Source organism: Erythrolamprus reginae, chromosome 5, assembly GCF_031021105.1.
Source record: "Erythrolamprus reginae isolate rEryReg1 chromosome 5, rEryReg1.hap1, whole genome shotgun sequence".
In the NCBI taxonomy this organism is placed as follows: domain Eukaryota; kingdom Metazoa; phylum Chordata; class Lepidosauria; order Squamata; family Dipsadidae; genus Erythrolamprus; species Erythrolamprus reginae.
This window is the reverse complement of record NC_091954.1, coordinates 20527695-20547410: the sequence shown is the minus strand read 5'-3', so window position 1 is coordinate 20547410 and position 19716 is coordinate 20527695. Positions and strand designations below refer to the sequence as shown.

The 19716-nt window shown below is 42.3% G+C and overlaps 1 protein-coding gene across 1 annotated transcript in view; it reads left to right on the top strand.

Annotated features, from left to right (window-relative positions):
- The window catches only part of CDH23 (cadherin related 23), a 726582-nt gene that overhangs the window by 406910 nt on the left and 299956 nt on the right, over positions 1 to 19716 (top strand). The window contains exons 13-14 of the mRNA XM_070753910.1: positions 11787 to 11851; positions 18500 to 18737. Coding sequence (XP_070610011.1) covers positions 11787 to 11851; positions 18500 to 18737 — 303 coding nt within the window. The remainder of the gene's footprint in view (positions 1 to 11786; positions 11852 to 18499; positions 18738 to 19716) is intronic.

The window sequence follows — 19716 nt, the reverse complement described above, 5'->3', positions numbered from 1 at the left end:
TTTTTTGCACCTCCAGCAAATAGGGGAGGTATTTGGAAACATCTTTGAAATCCTATATGGTGGAAGGTGCCATCTATAAAACATCTTGATACTATCAGTTCTGTAGGTGTGGCTTGGTGGGCGTTGTATGGTGTGGCTTGGTGGGCATGGCTTGATGGGCGTGGCAGTGACCAGCCACATGTGGTATTTGACAGTTCTCCAAACTACTCAAAATTTCCACTGCCAGTTCTCCAGAATCTGTCAGAACTGTCCTGCCCTGGACAAGCAGTGTTGTGGAGGGTCCAGAAGGGAAAAAAATTGTGCCATCAGGGCAAGTCCATACAGTGAATGAATCCAAGTCAATCTTATCACATTCTGTTCTTTTTGTCATTATTATTATTATTATTATTATTATTATTATTATTATTATTATTACTATTATTATTTATTGGATATGTATGCCGCCCTTCTCCGGAGACTCGGGGCGGCTAACAGCAATAACAAGACAGCATACAATAATAATCCAATACTAAAAATAATTAAAAACCCATTATTATAAAAACCAAACATACATACAGACATACCATGCATAAAATTGTAAAGGCCTAGGGGGAAAGAGTATCTCAATTCCCCCATGCCTGGCGGCAGAGGTGGGTTTTAAGTAGCTTACGAAAGGCAAGGAGGGTGGGGGCAATTCTAATCTCTGGGAGGAGTTGGTTCCAGAGAGCCGGGGCCGCCACAGAGAAGGCTCTTCCCCTGGGTCCCACCAAGCGGCATTGTTTAGTTGACGAGACCCGGAGAAGACCCACTCTGTGGGACCTAACCGGTCGCTGGGATAATAAGCCTTGTTAGTAAGGATTCAAATTTTAATGGCCTTTTCAAAAATTACAAGGCCGTAGATAAATCAAATAAGTCATGGAGTAGGGATTTATTTGGGGCCATTCAGAAAATCTTTCTGAATTCTAGCATGTTCTGCTTTTGTTCACATCTGTCAGACTTCAAGATACCTCTGGCAGAAATCAATTTGGAAAATAAAAGGATAGATTTAAAAAAGCAGGGTAGTTTCTCATTTCAAAATACAATTTTGTCCCCTTTGTCTTGGCTGCTAGTCATGCATATTTTATATCGCCATTAGAGCCACATGGTAGAGTCAGTCAGAGCTTAAGAAGGTTTGTAAGGATTTCACAGGGGTGAAGGAGATCTTTCCTGTTGGCTTGTTACCTAGACATTGCCCTGCCTAGGAGTTAGGACATTGATGATCAAATTCATGTGCCAAATTTTATTAAAAATGAATAAATAAAACCTTCCTCGTACCTGTAGAAGCAGTAGAGACAAATTGACTACCCACATCTTTTGGACAAATTTTTAACACTTCTCATATTGATCTTGAAATATTTAGAAAATGTGTGTGATCTAATAAACCTCATGTATCTCCAAGAGCATATTTTGTTTTATATTTCTTCACAAGGATATAAAATAATATAATACGTATGGGACTGCCTTCTGCCACATAAATCCCTGCGGACGGTTAGGTCCCACAGAGTTGGCCTTCTCCAGGTCCCATCAACCAAACAATGTCGTTTGGCGGGGCCTAGGGGAAGAGCCTTCTCTGTGGGGGCGCCAGCCCTCTGGAATCAGCTCCCCCCAGAGATTCGTAGTGCCCTCACCCTCCTCGCCTTCCGCAAGAGACTCAAGACCCATCTATGTCGCCAGGCATGGGGCAATTAGACCTTGCCCCTCTGACCAATAAATGTAATGTATGGTGTGATTGGACTGTATGATTGTGTATTACAGTAGGGTTTTTAGTTGTTTTTTAAATTATTAGATTTGTGCTAGATGTTTATGTCTGTATCTACTCTGTGAGCCACCCCGAGTTTTTGGAGAGGGGCGGCATACAAAAATAATAATAATAATAATAATAATAATAATAATAATAATAATAATAATAATAGAAACATAGAAACATAGAAGACTAACGGCAGAAAAAGACCTCATGATCCATCTAGTCTGCCCTTATACTATTTTTGTATTTTATCTTAGGATGGATATATGTTTATCCCAGGCATGTTTAAATTCAGTTACTGTGGATTTACCAACCACATCTGCTGGAAATTTGTTCCAAGGATCTACTACTCTTTCAGTAAAATAATATTTTCTCATGTTGCTTTTGATCTTTCCCCCAACTAACTTCAGATTGTGTCCCCTTGTTCTTGTGTTCACTTTCCTATTAAAAACACTTCCCTCCTGAACCTTATTTAACCCTTTGACATATTTAAATGTTTCGATCATGTCCCCCCTTTTCCTTCTGTCCTCCAGACTATACAGATTGAGTTCATTAAGTCTTTCCTGATACGTTTTATGCTTAAGACCTTCCACCATTCTTGTAGCCCGTCTTTGGACCCGTTCAATTTTGTCAATATCTTTTTGTAGGTGAGGTCTCCAGAAGTGAACCCAGTATTCCAAATGTGGTCTCACCAGCGCTCTATATAGCGGGATCACAATCTTCCTCTTCCTGCTTGTTATACCTCTAGCTATGCAGCAAAGCATTCTACTTGCTTTCCCTACTGCCTCACCCAGTTTGAGACTGTCAGAAATCACTACCCAATAATAATAATAATAATAATAATAATAATAATAATAATAATAATAATAATATGTTTAGAATGGATATGGATATGACCAGTTATTCTGTCATTTGGTATTCAGTTCTGTCCAAATATGAAAGCTTGGAATGCAGACAAGAAATCACAAATATTCATCTAGCAATCATTTACCTACCTATCTAATTTATTTACCCACCCAACCCACCCAAGATCACTTGGCAGCATACAATAGATACCCTAGGTCTGGGATGGAGAACCTATGGTACGTGTGAAAATGGCAGAAAAGAAGCCCAAAAATCAGCTCGCCAACATGTACTTACGCGCTGGAGCTGACATAGGGCAACACTTTACGTGCCTTCTGATATGGCTACGCGTGCCACAGGTGGCATGCGTAGCCGTATCAGAAGGCACGTAAAGTGTTGCCCTATGTCAGCTCCAGCACGTAAGTACATGTTGGCGAGCTGATTTTTGGGCTTCTTTTCTGCCATTTTCACTATCTCCAGGCTTCAGGGAAGCATCTTGAAGCCTGAGGAAGGCAAAAAATGGCTCAACAGTCCAACCAGAAGTTCATTTCCAGTTTGGCTGTTTTTCAACATCCCCAGGCTTCAGAGGTCCGCATGCATGTAGGGCAGCAGGGGGGAGTGTACATACAGGGGAGGTGTTGTGTGCATGAGTGGGCACACTAATGTGTGTATAGACCCCCTTTTGGCACGCATGCCAAAAAAGGTTTGTCATCACTGCCCTAGGTGTACAAAACTACAACAAAAATGAAGGAAGACATACGGTATATCGCAAGGTTTCAATTGTTTTTATTTATTATTTCTAAAAATAAATTTGGCTATTACAATTCACATGCGACAGTTCTTCCTCCAAGGCATTTGTCACTAACATTTTTCCAAATAGCCAAGTACTTCAAGTAGATACGATATGGATATTTATAAAGCATTTGACTGATCAGCCAAATAACTGAGGAGATTTCTTGATGTAAAACTGATTCATCTTAAGGACATGTTCATCAAGCTTCTTTGGTTTGATAAGCAGGGGTGTCAAACTCAAGGCCCAGGGGCTGGATCCGGCCCTCAGGGTGCTTAGATCTGGCCACTGAGGCTACCCTGGAAACAGCGAAGGAATGGCCCATGGCCTCTGTCAGGGAAAACAGAGCTCGGGAGGGCCACATGCAGCCCTCCCGAGCTCTGTTTTTGCTGACAGACGGTTTAAGGAGGCCATTGCAGCCAATTTGCCACCAGCAAATGCTCTGTCCTACACATCAGCAAAAAGAATCAGAACTTCAAATACAAACTTAATAAACAAATTATCACAGATAATCCCCACTCAGTCAAGGACCTTGGGATACTAATAACTAAAGATCTAAGTGCCAAAGCCCACTGCAACAACATCGCTAAGAAGGCCTCAAGAATTGTTAATCTAATCCTACATGGCTTCTGCTCTGGAAATCTCACACTACTTACCAGAGCTTACAAAACTTTTGCCAGACCCATTCTCGAATACAGCTCATCTGTTTGGAACCCATATCGCATCTCAGACATTTACACCCTTGAAAATGTTCAAAGATACTTCACAAGAAGAGCCCTTCATTCCTCCACTCGAAACAATACCCTACGAAACTAAACTTACAATCCTGGGTCTTGAAAGCTTAGAACTACGACACCTTAAACATGATCTAAGTATTTCCCACAAGATCATATGTTGCAATGTCCTGCCCATCAAAGACTACTTCAGCTTCAACCACAACAACACAAGAGCACACAACAGATTCAAGCTTAACATTAACCGTACTTGACTGTAAAAAATATGACTTTAGTAATCGGGTTGTTGAAGAAGTGTGGAACTCATTACCAGACTCCGTAGTATCATCCCCTAACCCCCAACATTTTACCCTTAGACTATCCATGGTTGACCTTTCCAGATTCCTAAGAGGTCAGTAAGGGGCGTACATAAGTGCACTAAAGTACCTTCCGTCCCCTGTCCTATAGTCTCTCCTATATCTTGTATTTCTTCTCTACTATATCCCCTATAACCTTCATTGTGTATTATTGTGTATTGGACAAAATAAAAACATAAAAACATAAATAATTGCAGCCAAAAATGGAATTCAGAAGCTCATTTTCGCTGTCAGAGTGCTTGGGCCACCACAGACATCCCCAACACAAGTGATGACAAGCTGGCCTTGTGCCCCTTCTCCCCATTCAAGGTCAAACACAATCCTGATGCGGTCCTCAGTGAAATTGAGTTTGACACCCCTGCTCAAAAGCAATCATTCCTGGCCTCCAAGCTCACTGAGCTACATTTCCTAGAATTCTGGATCAAAAAAAGAGATGCTTACTAGGTTTTTTTTTTTTTAATGGTAATTTAGTTTGGAATAGTGGTGAGACTGTGTCATAAATTAGATGATAGCAGATTCTTAATAGCATTAAGATATTTTTAATAAAGCACCTTCTTTAGAAGAGCATGCCTTGATTGCAGGCCCTAGCTCCTTCCTCATGATTCCTATCACGCTTTTATTGCCTTAAAAAAGTTCCTTTACATCTCAATCTGGAGGTTTATATTCCTTCTGTTTTAGAGCATAAAATTGAATTCAGACATCTATGTTTATTTATTTATTGGATTTGTATGCCGCCCCTCTCCGTGGACTCAGGGTGGCTAACAACAGTGATAAAAAACAGCATGTGACAATCCAATACTAAAACAACTAAAAAATCCTTATTATAAAACCAAACATACATACAAGCACACCATGCATAAATTGTAGAGGCCTAGGGGGAAAGAATATCTCAGTTCCCCCATGCCTGACGGCAGAGGTGGATTTTAAGGAGCTTACGAAAGGCAAGGAGGGTGGGGGCTATTCTGATCTCTGGGGGGAGTTGGTTCCAGAGGGCCGGGGCCGCCACAGAGAAGGCTCTTCCCTTGGGTCCCGCCAAACGACATTGTTTATTTATTTATTTATATTTATTTATTTATTTACTTATTTATTTATTCTTTGTCCAATATACAATACACATGGAAGTTGACGGGACTCAGAGAAGGCCCACTCTGTGGGACCTAACTGATCGCTGGGATTCGTGCGGCAGAAGGCAGTCCCGGAGATAATCTGGTCTGGTGCCATGAAGGGCTTTATAGGTCATAACCAACACTTTGAATTGTGACTGGAAACTGATCGGCAACCAATGCAGACTGCGGAGTGCTGGTGTAACATGGGCATACTTAGAGAAGCCAATGATTGCTCTCGCAGCTGCATTCTGCATGATCTGAAGTTTCCGAACACTTTTCAAAGGTAGCCCCATGTAGAGAGCATTACAGTAGTCGAGCCTCGAGGTGATGAGGGCATGAGTGACTGTGAGCATGTCCCTGATTATGTCCCTGACTGTTTGCCTTCCCCCCCATTTCTGTAGATTTTCCCCTAAAAGATGTTTCATTGTGTTAATTATTAAATGGACATAAAATAGTGTTCATGATTTATACGGAAGAATATATTTTGCTGGGAGGAGATGTCATTTTTCTGAAGGGAATAATTAAAAGCTGCTGTTTTAAAGGGGGGGATAATAAATATAACAGAAAATATAACTTGATTATGAATCCCTTTATAACAATGTTTTTTTTTTAACCTTGGCAACTTTAAGAAGTGTGGACTTCAATTTCCAGAATTCTTAAGTCATCATGCTGCCTGGAGAATTCTGGGAATTGAAGTCCACATCTTTTAAAGTTGCCCAAGGTAAAACACAGTATTTTATAACATCTGACTTAATTCTATTGTGAGTGAAACAAGTCCAGCATACAAGAGAGTGGGCATGGAATTCAAATCCTAGAATCTTGAACAGCCCACAGCACCTCAGAAAAAGCCATACCGAAATATCCCACAACCCATGTTTGTTTGTTTGTTTGTTTGTTTGTTTGTTTATTTATTTATTTATTTATTTATTTATTTATTTATTTATTTATTTATTCAATTTTTATGCCACCCTTCTCCTTAGATTGGTGATTACTGTTGAGGATGGGAATGCAAATAGCAGGATGTTACATTTAAATAGACTTAATATGGTGGATCTACATGCAGATATTTTAAACAGAGCTACATATTATTCAGCAAGATATCACACATTTAGCTGCATAGACTACATATTAATGAATAGGGGAGGTAATATACAAGTTAAAAAAGTAGACATTAAAAGTATATGGATATCAGATCATGCCCCACTATTGGCAGAATTGGAAATAGGTCAGGAACGAAATCAAAAAATTTGGAGATATAATGCAGTTGTAACTGCTAGGGAACAAGATAAAGAGAAATTGCAAACAGAGTTATCAGAATATTTTAGAATTAATGATGTGGGTGGTATTAAACAATCAATTGTATGGGATGCATGTAAGGCCTTCATGAGGGGACAATGTATATGTATGGAAGCAGATATTAGGAAGAGGTGGGGTAGAGAGAGGGAAAGGAAGATAAGGGAAATAGATTTGATACAAGAGCAGTTAAGAATAACGAAAAGTAGAGATTGGAATAGTTTATTGAAATTGAAAAAGAAACAGTTGATGGTGTATGATGAGATTAAATGGAATAAGATGAGAATGGCGATGCGACAAAAAATACAGAGCTGGGGGACAAGATCAATGCAGCAAATGGCGAGATATCTGAAGAAGAGGAAAGAAAAATCATGTATTTTAGCATTGAGGGACACCAGTGGAGTGGTTAGATATGGTAATGACCAGTTAGAGGAGATAATGAGGAAATATTATGAAGATTTGTATAAAGAGGAGCAAGTGAAGATAGAAGTCCTCAAGGTTGGGAAAATAGTAAGTGAAGAAGACAAACAAATTTTGAATGCAGAAATTATACAAGATGAAATTGCTAGAGTAATTAAAGGGTTAAAACAAGCCAAAGCACCGGGACCAGATGGGTTTACAGGGGAATTCTATAAAACTTATGTGAATGTTTTGCTGCTGCATTTGGGGAAATTGTTTAATAATATATTGTCAAATCGTGATATCCCGCAGACATGGAAGCTTTCAGAAATTGTTACCATTCCGAAGATGGGTCGAGATTTAAGAGAGCCTGGGTCTTACCGTCCGGTCAGTTTGGCAAATCAGGATTATAAAATATTTATGAAAATACTGGCAAATAGATTAGAAAATATTTTACCAAAAATAATTGAAGAGGATCAATATGGATTCGTGAAGGGAAGGAAAATAAGTGAACCAATTAGAAATGTAATGAATGTGATGCACCATGCTACCGCTACTAAAAGGAAATTGGGAATTTTGAAATTAGATGTTTATAAAGCGTTCGATAAAGTTAACCATAGTTACTTATATAAATTATGTAACAAATTAAATATGGGGGGAAAATTTTGTGAAATTATAAAAGAGATTTATAAAGGAAATGAAGCATATATAAGAGTGAATGGACAAAGAACGCAGAGTATTAAAATATTAAACGGCACCAAGCAGGGATGCCCTCTGTCTCCAAAATTATTCGTAATAGCAATAGAGATCTTAGCTAATAAGATAAGACAAGATAACACTTGGGCAGGATATAGAATAGGGGAATTAGAAATGAAAATAAATTTATTTGCAGATGATGCAATTATATTGACCCAGACCCCGATGGAGATGATTAAAGGTATAATAAATATTTTACAAGAGTTTAAGCAGGAATCGGGACTGTCGGTTAATATGGAAAAATCAGAGATTATGTGTTTAAATATAGATCCGAGAGAACAGATAGAAATTAGGAAAGAATCAGGGTTGAAATTAGGACTTAAAAAAATAAAATATTTGGGAATTTGGTTATTAAAAAACCCAGTGAAAATGGAAGAGATTAATTATAGAATAACATGGAGGAAAATGTTGAAACAGATGAGGAGCTGGAAAGATAAAAAGCTAAGGAGACTCTCTAAAATAAGAGCTTTAAAAATGATGATAGCTCCCAAGATGATGTACCTATTTCAGGTGCTGTCGGGGGGGTTATCGGTATGTAAGGTTAAAGAGTGGGATAAAAAATTAAATTATTGGATTGAAGAAGATAAGAGACCAAGAATAAGAAAAAAGTGGTTAATTGCGAATGAAAAAGAGGGGGGATGGGGTGTTCCATGTTTGGAGCTGTATAGGGAAGCTTTTCAAATGGAAAGGTTAATGGAGTTGCAATTAAGTGAAAATAAATGGGCGAAATTGGAAAAACAGATAAACGGGATGAATAATAGAGAATTAATTTTTAGGAAGTGGAATAGGAGAGATATAGGTAAATTAATAGGCCCAATGAAAGGGACTATGGAAATTTGGAAAAAATGGCAAGGGAAAATAGGATTACAGTGATCCCTCAATTTGCGCGTTCTCGATTAGCGCGAAACGCTGCAACGCGGTTTTTCAAAAAATATTAATTAAAAAAATAAAATATTAAAAAATAAAAAATAAGTCCACGCTAGTTCTCTCTCTCTTTCTCTCCCTGTTGCCGGCGTGGTATATGAGAGAGAAAGAGAGAGGCAGAGGTCGGGCGCATTACCGGGAGGTGGAGGCGGCGTGGGGACGCTGGGTACCGGGGACTCCGAGGAGGGGGTGGACGTCTGTTCCCTGAATGGAGACCGCCGGCCGCTCAATCGGGCCGGCAGGGAACAGAATGGAGCCTTCCGCGGCGGGGCTGGTAAGGGGGGGAGCCGAGGGGGGAGCCGAGCCCAGCCCCGTGGCATTCGCTTTCCTCCCGCCGGCAGCCGACTGATCGTGGGCTCCTTCGCAACCTCGGAGAGCTTCCTGGTTTTCGTGAGCTTTCATGCCCTGGAAGCTCTCCGAGGTTGCGAAGGAGCCCACGATCAGTCTCGGCTGCGGGTGGGAGGAAGGCGAATCCCCCGTGGGCTCCGTTACATCTTCCGCTGCCAGCCAGGCCATGCTGGCGGCAGCGGAACAATCGCTGGCTGTCAACTTTTCTTTTTAAAACTGGCAGGAGCTGACTTGCCTCCCCAGTGCTAAAAAGAAAAGTTGACAGCCAGCGCTGCGACTGACGGAATGCTGAGCCTCCCGTTCTCCCCCACCTCGCCCCTTCCGGTTTCGGCGTTCGGAGTCCGGCGCTGGGGCCATGCGGGGCCGCTCATCCAGGGGGGCGTGGACTGGCAAGCGGCAAGCGGCAAGTGATCTGGCGGGAAGACCAAGGGAAGGTTCCTTCAGCCGCCCAACACCTGATCCGCTCCGCAGCGCGGCAGCAGCGAGGAGCCGAAGATGGGGTTTCCCCTTTGCCTTTACCCCATCTTCGGCTCCTCGCTGCTTCCGCGCTGCGGAGCAGATCAGCTGCTGGGCGGCTGAAGGAATCCTCCCTTGGTCTTCCCCGCCGCCCACACGCAAACTCCACCATCTGCGCATGTGCGGCCATGAAAAAAATGGCGCACATGCGCAGATGGTGGTTTTTACTTCCGCATCCAGTATAACGCGGAAATCGGTTAGCGCGGGAGGTCTTGGAACGTAACCCCCGCGCTAACCGAGAGATCGCTGTATATAAATCTAAACTGTCATCGCTTTATGTAATAAATAGAGAAAACGAAATTAACTTAAATAGGGTTATAGGAGAGTTGAAGGGAAGAGGGATAACTAAGATAGAACAGTTATACGAGAAGGATGGCAGGCCAAGTAGAAATCGTATAGAATGGTGGTTAGGTAAGGGAAGGTGGCTACAAATAAATGCAATATGTAAATATGTAAATGAAAGGGAGAACAAAGAAGTATTATGGCGGGAGGAGACAGGGTTAGAGAAAATAATAAGAGAAAAAAGTGAGGGGATAAAGGCGCAAGCAACTAATATATACAAACTGCTAGTGCAGTCAGATGGGGACACGATTGATGGATTGACTAAATGGTGGCAAAATGAGATATTAGTAGAGGTACAAGAAATGGAAAATATAGTAGAAGATATAAGGAAAATTAAAAATACAAGAATTAGGGAAATGAGAAGGAAAATATTACATAAGTGGTATTTTACTCCCGTTCAATTTGCACATTTTCAGCAGAATGTCAGGGGGAATTGTTGGCATGGTTGTCAAGATAAAGGAGTGTTTATGCATATGTTTTGGGAATGCCCGATAGTGCAGGAATTTTGGCAAAAAGTGAAAGAGGATATCAATGGAATGTTAAATATACAATGGACAATCACTAAGGAAATGGCAGTACTAGTAAAAAGCAATGCGATGGGAGAATTTAGAGAAATAAAAAAAGCAGCAATAGAAAGTGCTCAGGCAGTAATAGTTTTGGGTTGGAAGGATGCGACAAAATGGACAATGCAAAATTGGTATAGGTACATGGTGGATCATATTCAATTTGAAATTATGGAAAAAAGGATAAATTTGGATAATGAAACTGATTTGGGACGGCTGATGGGACGATGGGACGGTGGGACAAGGTAAGACGATATATGACGAGTAGAATCCGAGACCAAGCTACAAGAAATAAACTAGAATCACTCTATAATATGTAGACAGATATATTGCTCTTGGGTTAAGTGGATTATAAAAGAAATACCCCCAATTTGGTGGTGGGGAATGTGTGTATGTCGGGGTGGTGGGCACAATTCACATATCACTACGCACTGTTTTATGTTGTGTGATTTTAAAATTGTTAAAAATCAATAAATAAAATTATAAAAAAAAAAGAGGATGTAGTTGTGGACATCACACTGTAAACTCTGAAAATGGAAAAAATATAGAATAGCAAGGACTCTGAAGAAAAATCAAAATAAATCTTAGAATTTTTACAGACATACAACTCAATCTGGATTTAGAGTCAGCATAATTAGAAATAGACTATCCAATTAGTATATTTTGATAGCACCTAATGAATCAATCAATCAATTTAGATTAATGGAATTCCTCATTTTCTAGTTTTCAGCTGGGATGCCCGCATCCATCATTAAATAGGGAGAGGGGCGGCATACAAATCTAATAAATGAATGAATGAATGAATGAATGAATGAATGAATGAATGAATGAATGAATGAATGAATAAATAAATAAATAAATAAATAAATAAATAAAAGCAACTTTATCATTGATAGGATTCAGGATTCTGCCCAATCTTCCTAAATTTTGAATCAACAATCTTGCATATGTTCTAGGAAGTCTTTAATATTCAACAAAACTTGGGATTTGTTTTTGAGATCTGAATTATAAATATCTACATTGCTTTCTTTGTTCATGTTTATTGTATTTTTAGGCCACAGACAATGATGTGGGCTCTTATGGAAAAGTGAGCTATTACTTCAGTGATGATCCAGACAGGTAGGTATCTTATTACAGGTATTCTTTGATCTGTGTGCTGTAGCCTTAATAGAATGCTTAATTTATATCAGTTAAATTGAAACACAATCCTCACAGCGCTCTGGTTATTGTTTCGTTGAGATAGGTTTGTGGTTTCAATGTCTTGAAAATCATGTCAATAAATGAGGGTGCTAATTAGAATTGACCCTGAAAGATAGTAAAGTGGTGAATAACCTATGTGATCAACCATTGACCGTAAAGCATCAAGCAACCACAAAATATGCCATAGACTAGCACATGGTAGTGCACGCATGGAAGTGAAAGTTGGATTTTAGAGAAGTAGGATAGGAAGAATATTGAGGCCTCTGAACCCTGGTGTTGGAGAAGACCCCTAAGAATACCATGGATGACCAAGAAAACAAATCAATGGATGATCAAACACATCAGAATCCAGGATTCTCATTCAAGGCATAAAACGCCAGGCTCAAATAGTCCTAATTCAGGCACAGTATATGAAGACCCAGGTCTTTGGAAAAGGCCTTATTGCTGAGAAATGTGGAAAGGAAAATAAGAACATGACCATCAGGAATGTGTATAGATTCAGTTTGTTGCCTTATGGGTGCATCCTTGAAATAACAAGTTAGGGATCGTATCAATTTGATTAATTGATTTTAGATTCATGGAATTCCATGGGTTTTGGGTTTTTTTGTTTTCCTATCAAGAAAAGAAAAGATTAATAATGTAAGAACAAATCTTACATTACAGTCTCAAAATGGGTGAGCAGTGTGGTCGGGCGGTAGGAAAAGCAAGTAGGATGCTTGGCTGCATAGCTAGAGGTATAACAAGCAGGATCCCCTTATATAGAGCGCTGGTGAGACCACATTTGGAGTACTGTGTTCAGTTCTGGAGACCTCACCTACAAAAAGATATTGACAAAAGATATTGACGGGCTACGAGAATGGTGGAAGGTCTTAAGCATAAAACGTATCAGGAAAGACTTAATGAACTCAATCTGTATAGTCTGGAGGACAGAAGGAAAAGGGGGGACATGATCGAAACATTTAAATATGTTAAAGGGTTAAATAAGGTTCAGGAGGGAAGTGTTTTTAATAGGAAAGTGAACACAAGAACAAGGGGACACAATCTGAAGTTAGTTGGGGGAATGATCAAAGGCAACATGAGAAAATATTATTTTACTGAAAGAGTAGTAGATCCTTGGAACAAACTTCCAGCAGACGTGGTTGGTAAATCCACAGTAACTGAATTTAAACATGCCTGGGATAAACATATATCCATTGTAAGATAAAATACAGGAAATAGTATAAGGGCAGACTAGATGGACCATGAGGTCTTTTTCTGCCGTCAGTCTTCTATGTTTCTATGTTTCTAAATTCCACACCTGACCAATAAATTAGCAAAGAGCAAAGCAAAAAAGGATAAGCACTGAAAAGGTATATAACAAAAATCATGCTAGGGAATAGGAGTAAATATTATACAACATCAGCATTATCTTTGATGGAGGCCCATTAAATATGAAATCCAGAACTTCTTCAACTTTTTGAAATCTGGAGAGATTTCATAAGGTTTTAATATGTTGAATGCAGAAATGTTAGGAATGTGCCCATATTAAGCAATACAGTGGTACCTTTACCTAAGAACGCCACTCCTAACAAACCTTTCTAGGTAAGAACTCGGTGTTCAATATTTTTTTTACCTCTTCTCAAGGACCATTTTCCACTTACAAATCCGAGCCTCCAAAACTGTAACCGGAAAAGGCGGGGAGAAGCCTCCGCGGGGCCTCTCTAGGAATCTCCTGGGAGGAAACAGGGCCGGAAAAGGCGGGGAGAAGCCTCCGTGGGGCCTCTCTAGGAATCTCCTGGGAGGAAACAGGGCCGGAAAAGGCGGGGAGAAGCCTCTGTGGGGCCTCTCTAGGAATCTCCTGGGAGGAAACAGGACCGGAAAAGGTGGGGAGAAGCCTCCCTGGGGCCTCTCTAGGAATCTCCTGGGAGGAAACAGGTCCGGAAAAGGCGGGGAGAAGCCTCCGTGGGGCCTCTCTAGGAATCTCCTGGGAGGAAACAGGGCCAGAAAAGGTGGGGAGAAGTCTCCGTGGGGCCTCTCTAGGAATCTCCTGGGAGGAAACAGGGCCGGAAAAGGCGAGGAGAAACCTCCGTGGGGCCTCTCTGGGAATCTCCTGGGAGGAAACAGGGCCAGAAAAGGCAGGGAGAAGTCTCCGTGAGGCCTCTCTAGGAATCTCCTGGGAGGAAACAGGGCCAGAAAAGGTAGGGAGAAGCCTCCGTGGGGCCTCTCTAGGAGGACCTTATTATCTTAGTATCTTAGAGGTACCACTGTACATGTGTGTCATGCTGTTCTCACATGCTCCAAATTATTTCTGGGCGGCCTGCTAGCTTGAACTGCCAACATTATCTACTTCACTGCTCATAATTGATCAAACAGAGTGGTTGTTGACAAATTAAATGGGCATAGGAAAGAGGCACCCTCTGCTTATAGGCTCTAGCGCAGGGGAGGGTTCCACTTACCTTCACCACAATATTCGCATTACGATATTCTCCCCGCAAGCATTTCTTCATGCAATTCTGCTTCTGTGCATCTCAGTAGCTATAATCAACCTAAAACACAGCTGAGGAGTTGATCAACTCTGCTTCAAGTGAACAAATAAAGATAAGTTTAAACCCGGGGGCAGGTGGGCAGGCAGGCAGGAGGCCCCTTTTTCAAGCAGCAGAAGAAGAAAAAAGTCCAAACAGTAAAACAAATTGGGGGAAAATTACCCCCCCAAAAGATGGCGGCACCCACAGACTGACACTGACCGAACCAGCTCTGTGATTCCATCATGGCATCAACAGCAATTGACTACTGGTTTGGGCGAGCTGGTCTGAACTGGGAGGAACTAACCCCTGCTGTAGAATGAATTCATGTCAGTTTGCAGGATTTATCTATAATTCAGTCACACTTTTACTTCTTGCATTAATTAATCATGGAGCAGCATTTTTAATTCAGAAAATCAATTATGAATTATACTGCCAAGTCTGGTTGGTCCATCTTGCACCCTAACTGGCCTGGGATAAGAACATACATGATTGAAGTTGCTGATCTTAAGATTTGGTACAGAAAGCCAGCAAACAGAAAGCCAGTTGCTAAATAGAGCCTTGGGTTTTCTAAAATTGAAACAGAAAATCATGTCATCCCAGATCCTATAAAATAATCCAGCAGATTAATATATCTACCCGTGCAAAATGCAGCTGTGAGAGCAATCATGGGCTTTCCCAAAAATGCCCATGTAACACCAACACTCCGCAATCTGCATTGGTTGCTGATCAGTTTCCGGTCACAATTCAAAGTGTTGGTTATGACCTATAAAGCCCTTCATGGCATCGGACCAGAATATCTCCGGGACCGCCTTCTGCCGCACGAATCCCAGCGACCAGTTAGGTCCCACAGAGTTGGCCTTCTCCAGGTCCCGTCAACAAAGCAATGTCATTTGGCGGGGCCCAGGGGAAGAGCCTTCTCTGTGGCGGCCCCGGCCCTCTGGAACCAACTCCCCCCAGAGATTAGAATTGCCCCCACCCTCCTTTCCTTTCGTAAACTCCTTAAAACCCACCTCTGTCGTCAAGCGTGGGGGAACTAAGACATCTCCCCCTGCCTATGTAGTTCTAGTACATGATATGACTGTATGTATGTTTGTTATATTGGGATTTCTTGCTTTTAGATTTTAAATGTGTAATTGTTATCTTAGATTTTTTAATTATTAGATTTGTTAATATATATTGTTTTTGTTGTTGTTGTGAGCCGCCCCGAGTCTGCGGAGAGGGGCGGCATACAAATCTAATAAATCAAATTAAATCAAATCATGTACCAAAATAATTTGGATATGATCTTGCAATGAGAAGCTAACAATGTGCTGAGACTTTATTCTTCAGAGAGTTCAGTTTGAAATGAACTGTACTAGAATTCTTCTGTTCAGTCTCTCTGACTGTACAAATACCTCTGCAAACTTCCATTGAAAGCGATATGAGGATTGATTTTATCATCTGCTAAAGAGCAAACTATGTATTACATTCAAGCAAACTATGTATTACATGTATTGCATTACTTTCAAGCGTGTGTAATGAATTCCCAATATGTATTCCAGAGAGAGAAATGATCGTAGCTGTGAGACTAGCATTTAACTCTCTCTTTACTGGATATTTTTTTCAACTCAAAATTCATTTCTCCCATCCAGATATTAAGAGTCTGGAAAGAGTTCAGAGAAGAGCAACGAAGATGATTAGGGGAATAAAGGCTAAAATATATGATGGGTGGTTACAAGAATTGGGTATGCCTAGTTTAATGAAAAGAAGGACTAGGGGAGACATGATAGCAGTGTTCCAAAGAGCCAGGATGGCACCGCAGGTAGAGTGCTGTACTGCAGGCCACTGAAGCTGACTGTAGATCTGAAGGTCAGCGGTTCAAATCTCATCATGGGCTCAAGGTTGATTCAGCCTGCCATCCTTCCGAGGTGGGTAAAATGAGGACCCGGATTGTGGGGGCAATAGGCTGGCTCTATTAAAAAGTGCTATTGCTAACATGATGTAAGCCGCCCTGAGTCTAAGGAGAAGGGCGGCATAAAAATTGAATGAATGAATGAATGAATGAATAATAAAATAAAATAAAATAATAAAATAAAATAAAATAAAATAAAATAAAATAAAATAAAATAAAATAAAAATCTCAGGGGTTGCCACAAAGAAGAGGGAGTCAGGCTATTCTCTAAAGCACCTGAAGGCAGGACAAAAAACAGTGGATGAAAACTAATGAAAGAAAGAAGCAATCTAGAACAGTTGTTCCACTAATTAATTGTTAGAACAATTAGTTGTTCCACTAATTAATTGTTAGAACAATTAATTAGTGGAACAACTTGCCTTGAGAAGTTGTGGGTGCTCCATTACTGGAGGTTTTTAAGAAGGGTTCAGCAGCCATTTGTATGAAATGCACCGTATTTTTCGCTCTATAAGACGCACCTGCTGATAAGACGCACCTAGATTTTAGAGGAGGAAAATAGAACAAAAATATTTTGAGCCAAAAAGTAGCTATCACACATGAGCAAGTTCTTGCATCCATAATTCTATCCTTTCTATGTCTTCCTCCCTCTTTCCTCCCTCCCACTTTCCTTTCTATCTCTCCCTCCCTCTTTTCTTTCTATCTCTCCCTCCCTCTTTCCTTTCTATCTCTCCCTCCCTCTTTCCTCCCTCCCTTTTTCCTTTCTATCTCTCCTTCCCTCTTTCCTTTCTATCTTTCTTTCCCCCTGCCTTTCTCCAAGCCCTTCCTTTTCCCTCTCCCTAACTACCCCCTTCTCCCTCCTTTCTATCTCTCCCTCCCCCTTTCTCTCTCCCTTCCTTCATCTTTCATTCCCTCTCTCTCCATCCCTCTTCCTTTCTCTCTTCCTTCCTCCCTGTTTTTTGTTCTTTCTCTCTCCCTCCTTCCCTCCCTCTATGTCTTTCCCTCCCCCTTCTTCCCCCCTCTTTCTCTTTCTCTTGCTTTCTTTCCCTGTCTTTCTCTCTTGCTTACTTTCTCGCTTTCTTTCTCATTCTTTCTCCCCTCCTTTCTTTCTCTCTCTCTTTCTCTCTCATTCACCATGCCGGCAACAGAGAGAAAAAGAGAGAGAGAGAGAGAGAGGGAGAGAGAGTGGAGGGCGCCGTTGTCTTCGCCTCTTCCCGACAGCTCTGCAGCGAAGAGGAAACAGTCGCGCACCGCCTCCCGGGAGCCCAGCCGATTTTTGGAGCCGTTTTGTTTTCAGCTGGGCTCCCGGGAGGCGGAGCGTGGCCGGGTACCGTGTCTTCGCCTCCGCGCGCTGCCTCCGCCCGGCCGAAAACAAAACGGCTCCAAAAGTCGGCCGGGCTCCCGGGAGGTGGTGCGCGACTGTTTCCTCTTCGCTGCAGAGCCACACGGAGGCGAAGACACGGTGCCCGGCCACGCTCCGCCTCCCGGGAGCCCAGCTGAAAACAAAACGGCTCCAAAAATCGGCTGGGCTCCCGGGAGGCGGAGCGTGGCCGGGCACCGTGTCTTCGCCTCCGTGTGGCTCTGCAGCGAAGAGGAAACAGTCGCGCACCGCCTCCCGGGAGCCCGGCCGACTTTTGGAGCCGTTTTGTTTTCGGCCGGGCAGAGGCAGCACGCGGAGGCGAAGACACGGTGAACGGTGCTTTGAGACCTCCCCGCCTCCTGAAGCGATTCCCGTAGCCTTCCCAAAGGCTCGGAACCGCCAACGCTCCTCTGGTGCCGCTCCGCCTCCTAAACCTGCGCGGTGGAGGCGTCCCCCGGCCGAGCACTGACGGAGGCCGAAAGGCGTGGCTCTCTTCAGGGTTGGGAAGAGGAGAGGCGCCGACAGAGGCGGGACACTTTTGGTGAGTATATCGCCGCCCCCCCTCTGCTCCAGCGCCTCCCCCCCTCCCTGCCTGCAGCTTCGCTCCATAAGACGCCGCTGATTTTTCATCCTACTTTGGGAGGAAAAAAACTGCGTCTTATGGAGCGAAAAATACGGTATGTTGGGGTCTCCTGCTTGAACATGGGGTTAGATTAGAAGACCTCCAAGATCTCTTCCAACTCTGTTATTCTGTTAAATGAATTATTTACTGAAGTCTATTTTTCCAATGCATTGCTTGCTGTTTTGGGCTCCAGGTTCTCCTTAGACAAGGATTCTGGCATCATCACACTGGTTGCCCGCCTGGACTTTGAGACAACCCAGCGCTATACACTCACTGTCATCGCCAGAGATGGGGGTGGAGAAGAGACCACCGGAAGGGTCCGGATCAATGTCTTGGATGTCAACGACAATGTACCCACCTTCCAGAAAGATTCCTATTTAGGAGCTCTGAGGGAAAATGAGCCATCGGTCACTCAAGTAGTTCGCGTGAGGGTAAGAAACTCCAGATATATGTTTTTCTTAGGTTGAGCTGACGAAGAAGGAATTGAGTATCTGTGTAACTTAAAAGCCATTTGTGACATAAATAAATTCATTGAAAAAAGTGTGTGGAAATCACTGTTAAATAATTAAAATACATTCCACTTGAACTGACATCCCCAGTCTGGTGCTTGTGACCCTGTATGTCAGGGGTGTCAAACTCAAGGCCCACAGGCAGGATCTGGCCCACAGGGTGTTTAAATCTAGCCCACGGGACCAGCCTGAAAATAGCAAAGGACCAGCCTGTGGTGCCTCTGGCAGTCAAAATGGGGCACGAGGGGTGTACATAGAGCCCCCATGCTCTGTTTTTGACCTGTGAGGCCTGCAGCACTCTGCCAGCCAAAACAACATGAGGGGCATACATACTTGCCGTGCCCTATTTTGGCCAGCAAGGTGTTGCAGGAGGCATCCATCCCGCAGAGGAGAACTAGAATGCTGATCCAGCCCTTGGAGAAATCCAGTTTGACACCGCTGCTGTATGTGCTTGTGGAACAATCCCTTGTGCTCACCAAATTAATTCTCCAGAAGAATTTTCCATTTTAAAGAAAAATCTGTGTAAAAGAGTATTAAATGAGGTGTTAGCATGGCAGAGAGTACCTCCGGAACCGCCTGCTACCGCATGAATCCCAGCAACCGATAAGGTCCCACAGAGTTGGCCTTCTCCAGGTCCCATCGACTAAACAATGTCGTTTGGTGGGCCCCAGGAGAAGAGCTTTCTCTGTGGTGACCCCAGCCCTCTGGAACCAACTCCCCCCAGAGATTAGAACTGCTCCCACCCTCCCTGTCTTTCGTAAACTACTCAAGACGCACTTATACCGCCAGGCATGGGAGAGTTGAGACACCTTTCCCCCAGGCTTTTTTATACTCTGTTTTATGTGTGGTATGAATGTGCTGTTTGGTTTTTTAAAAATAATGATAGGGTTTTACATGTTTT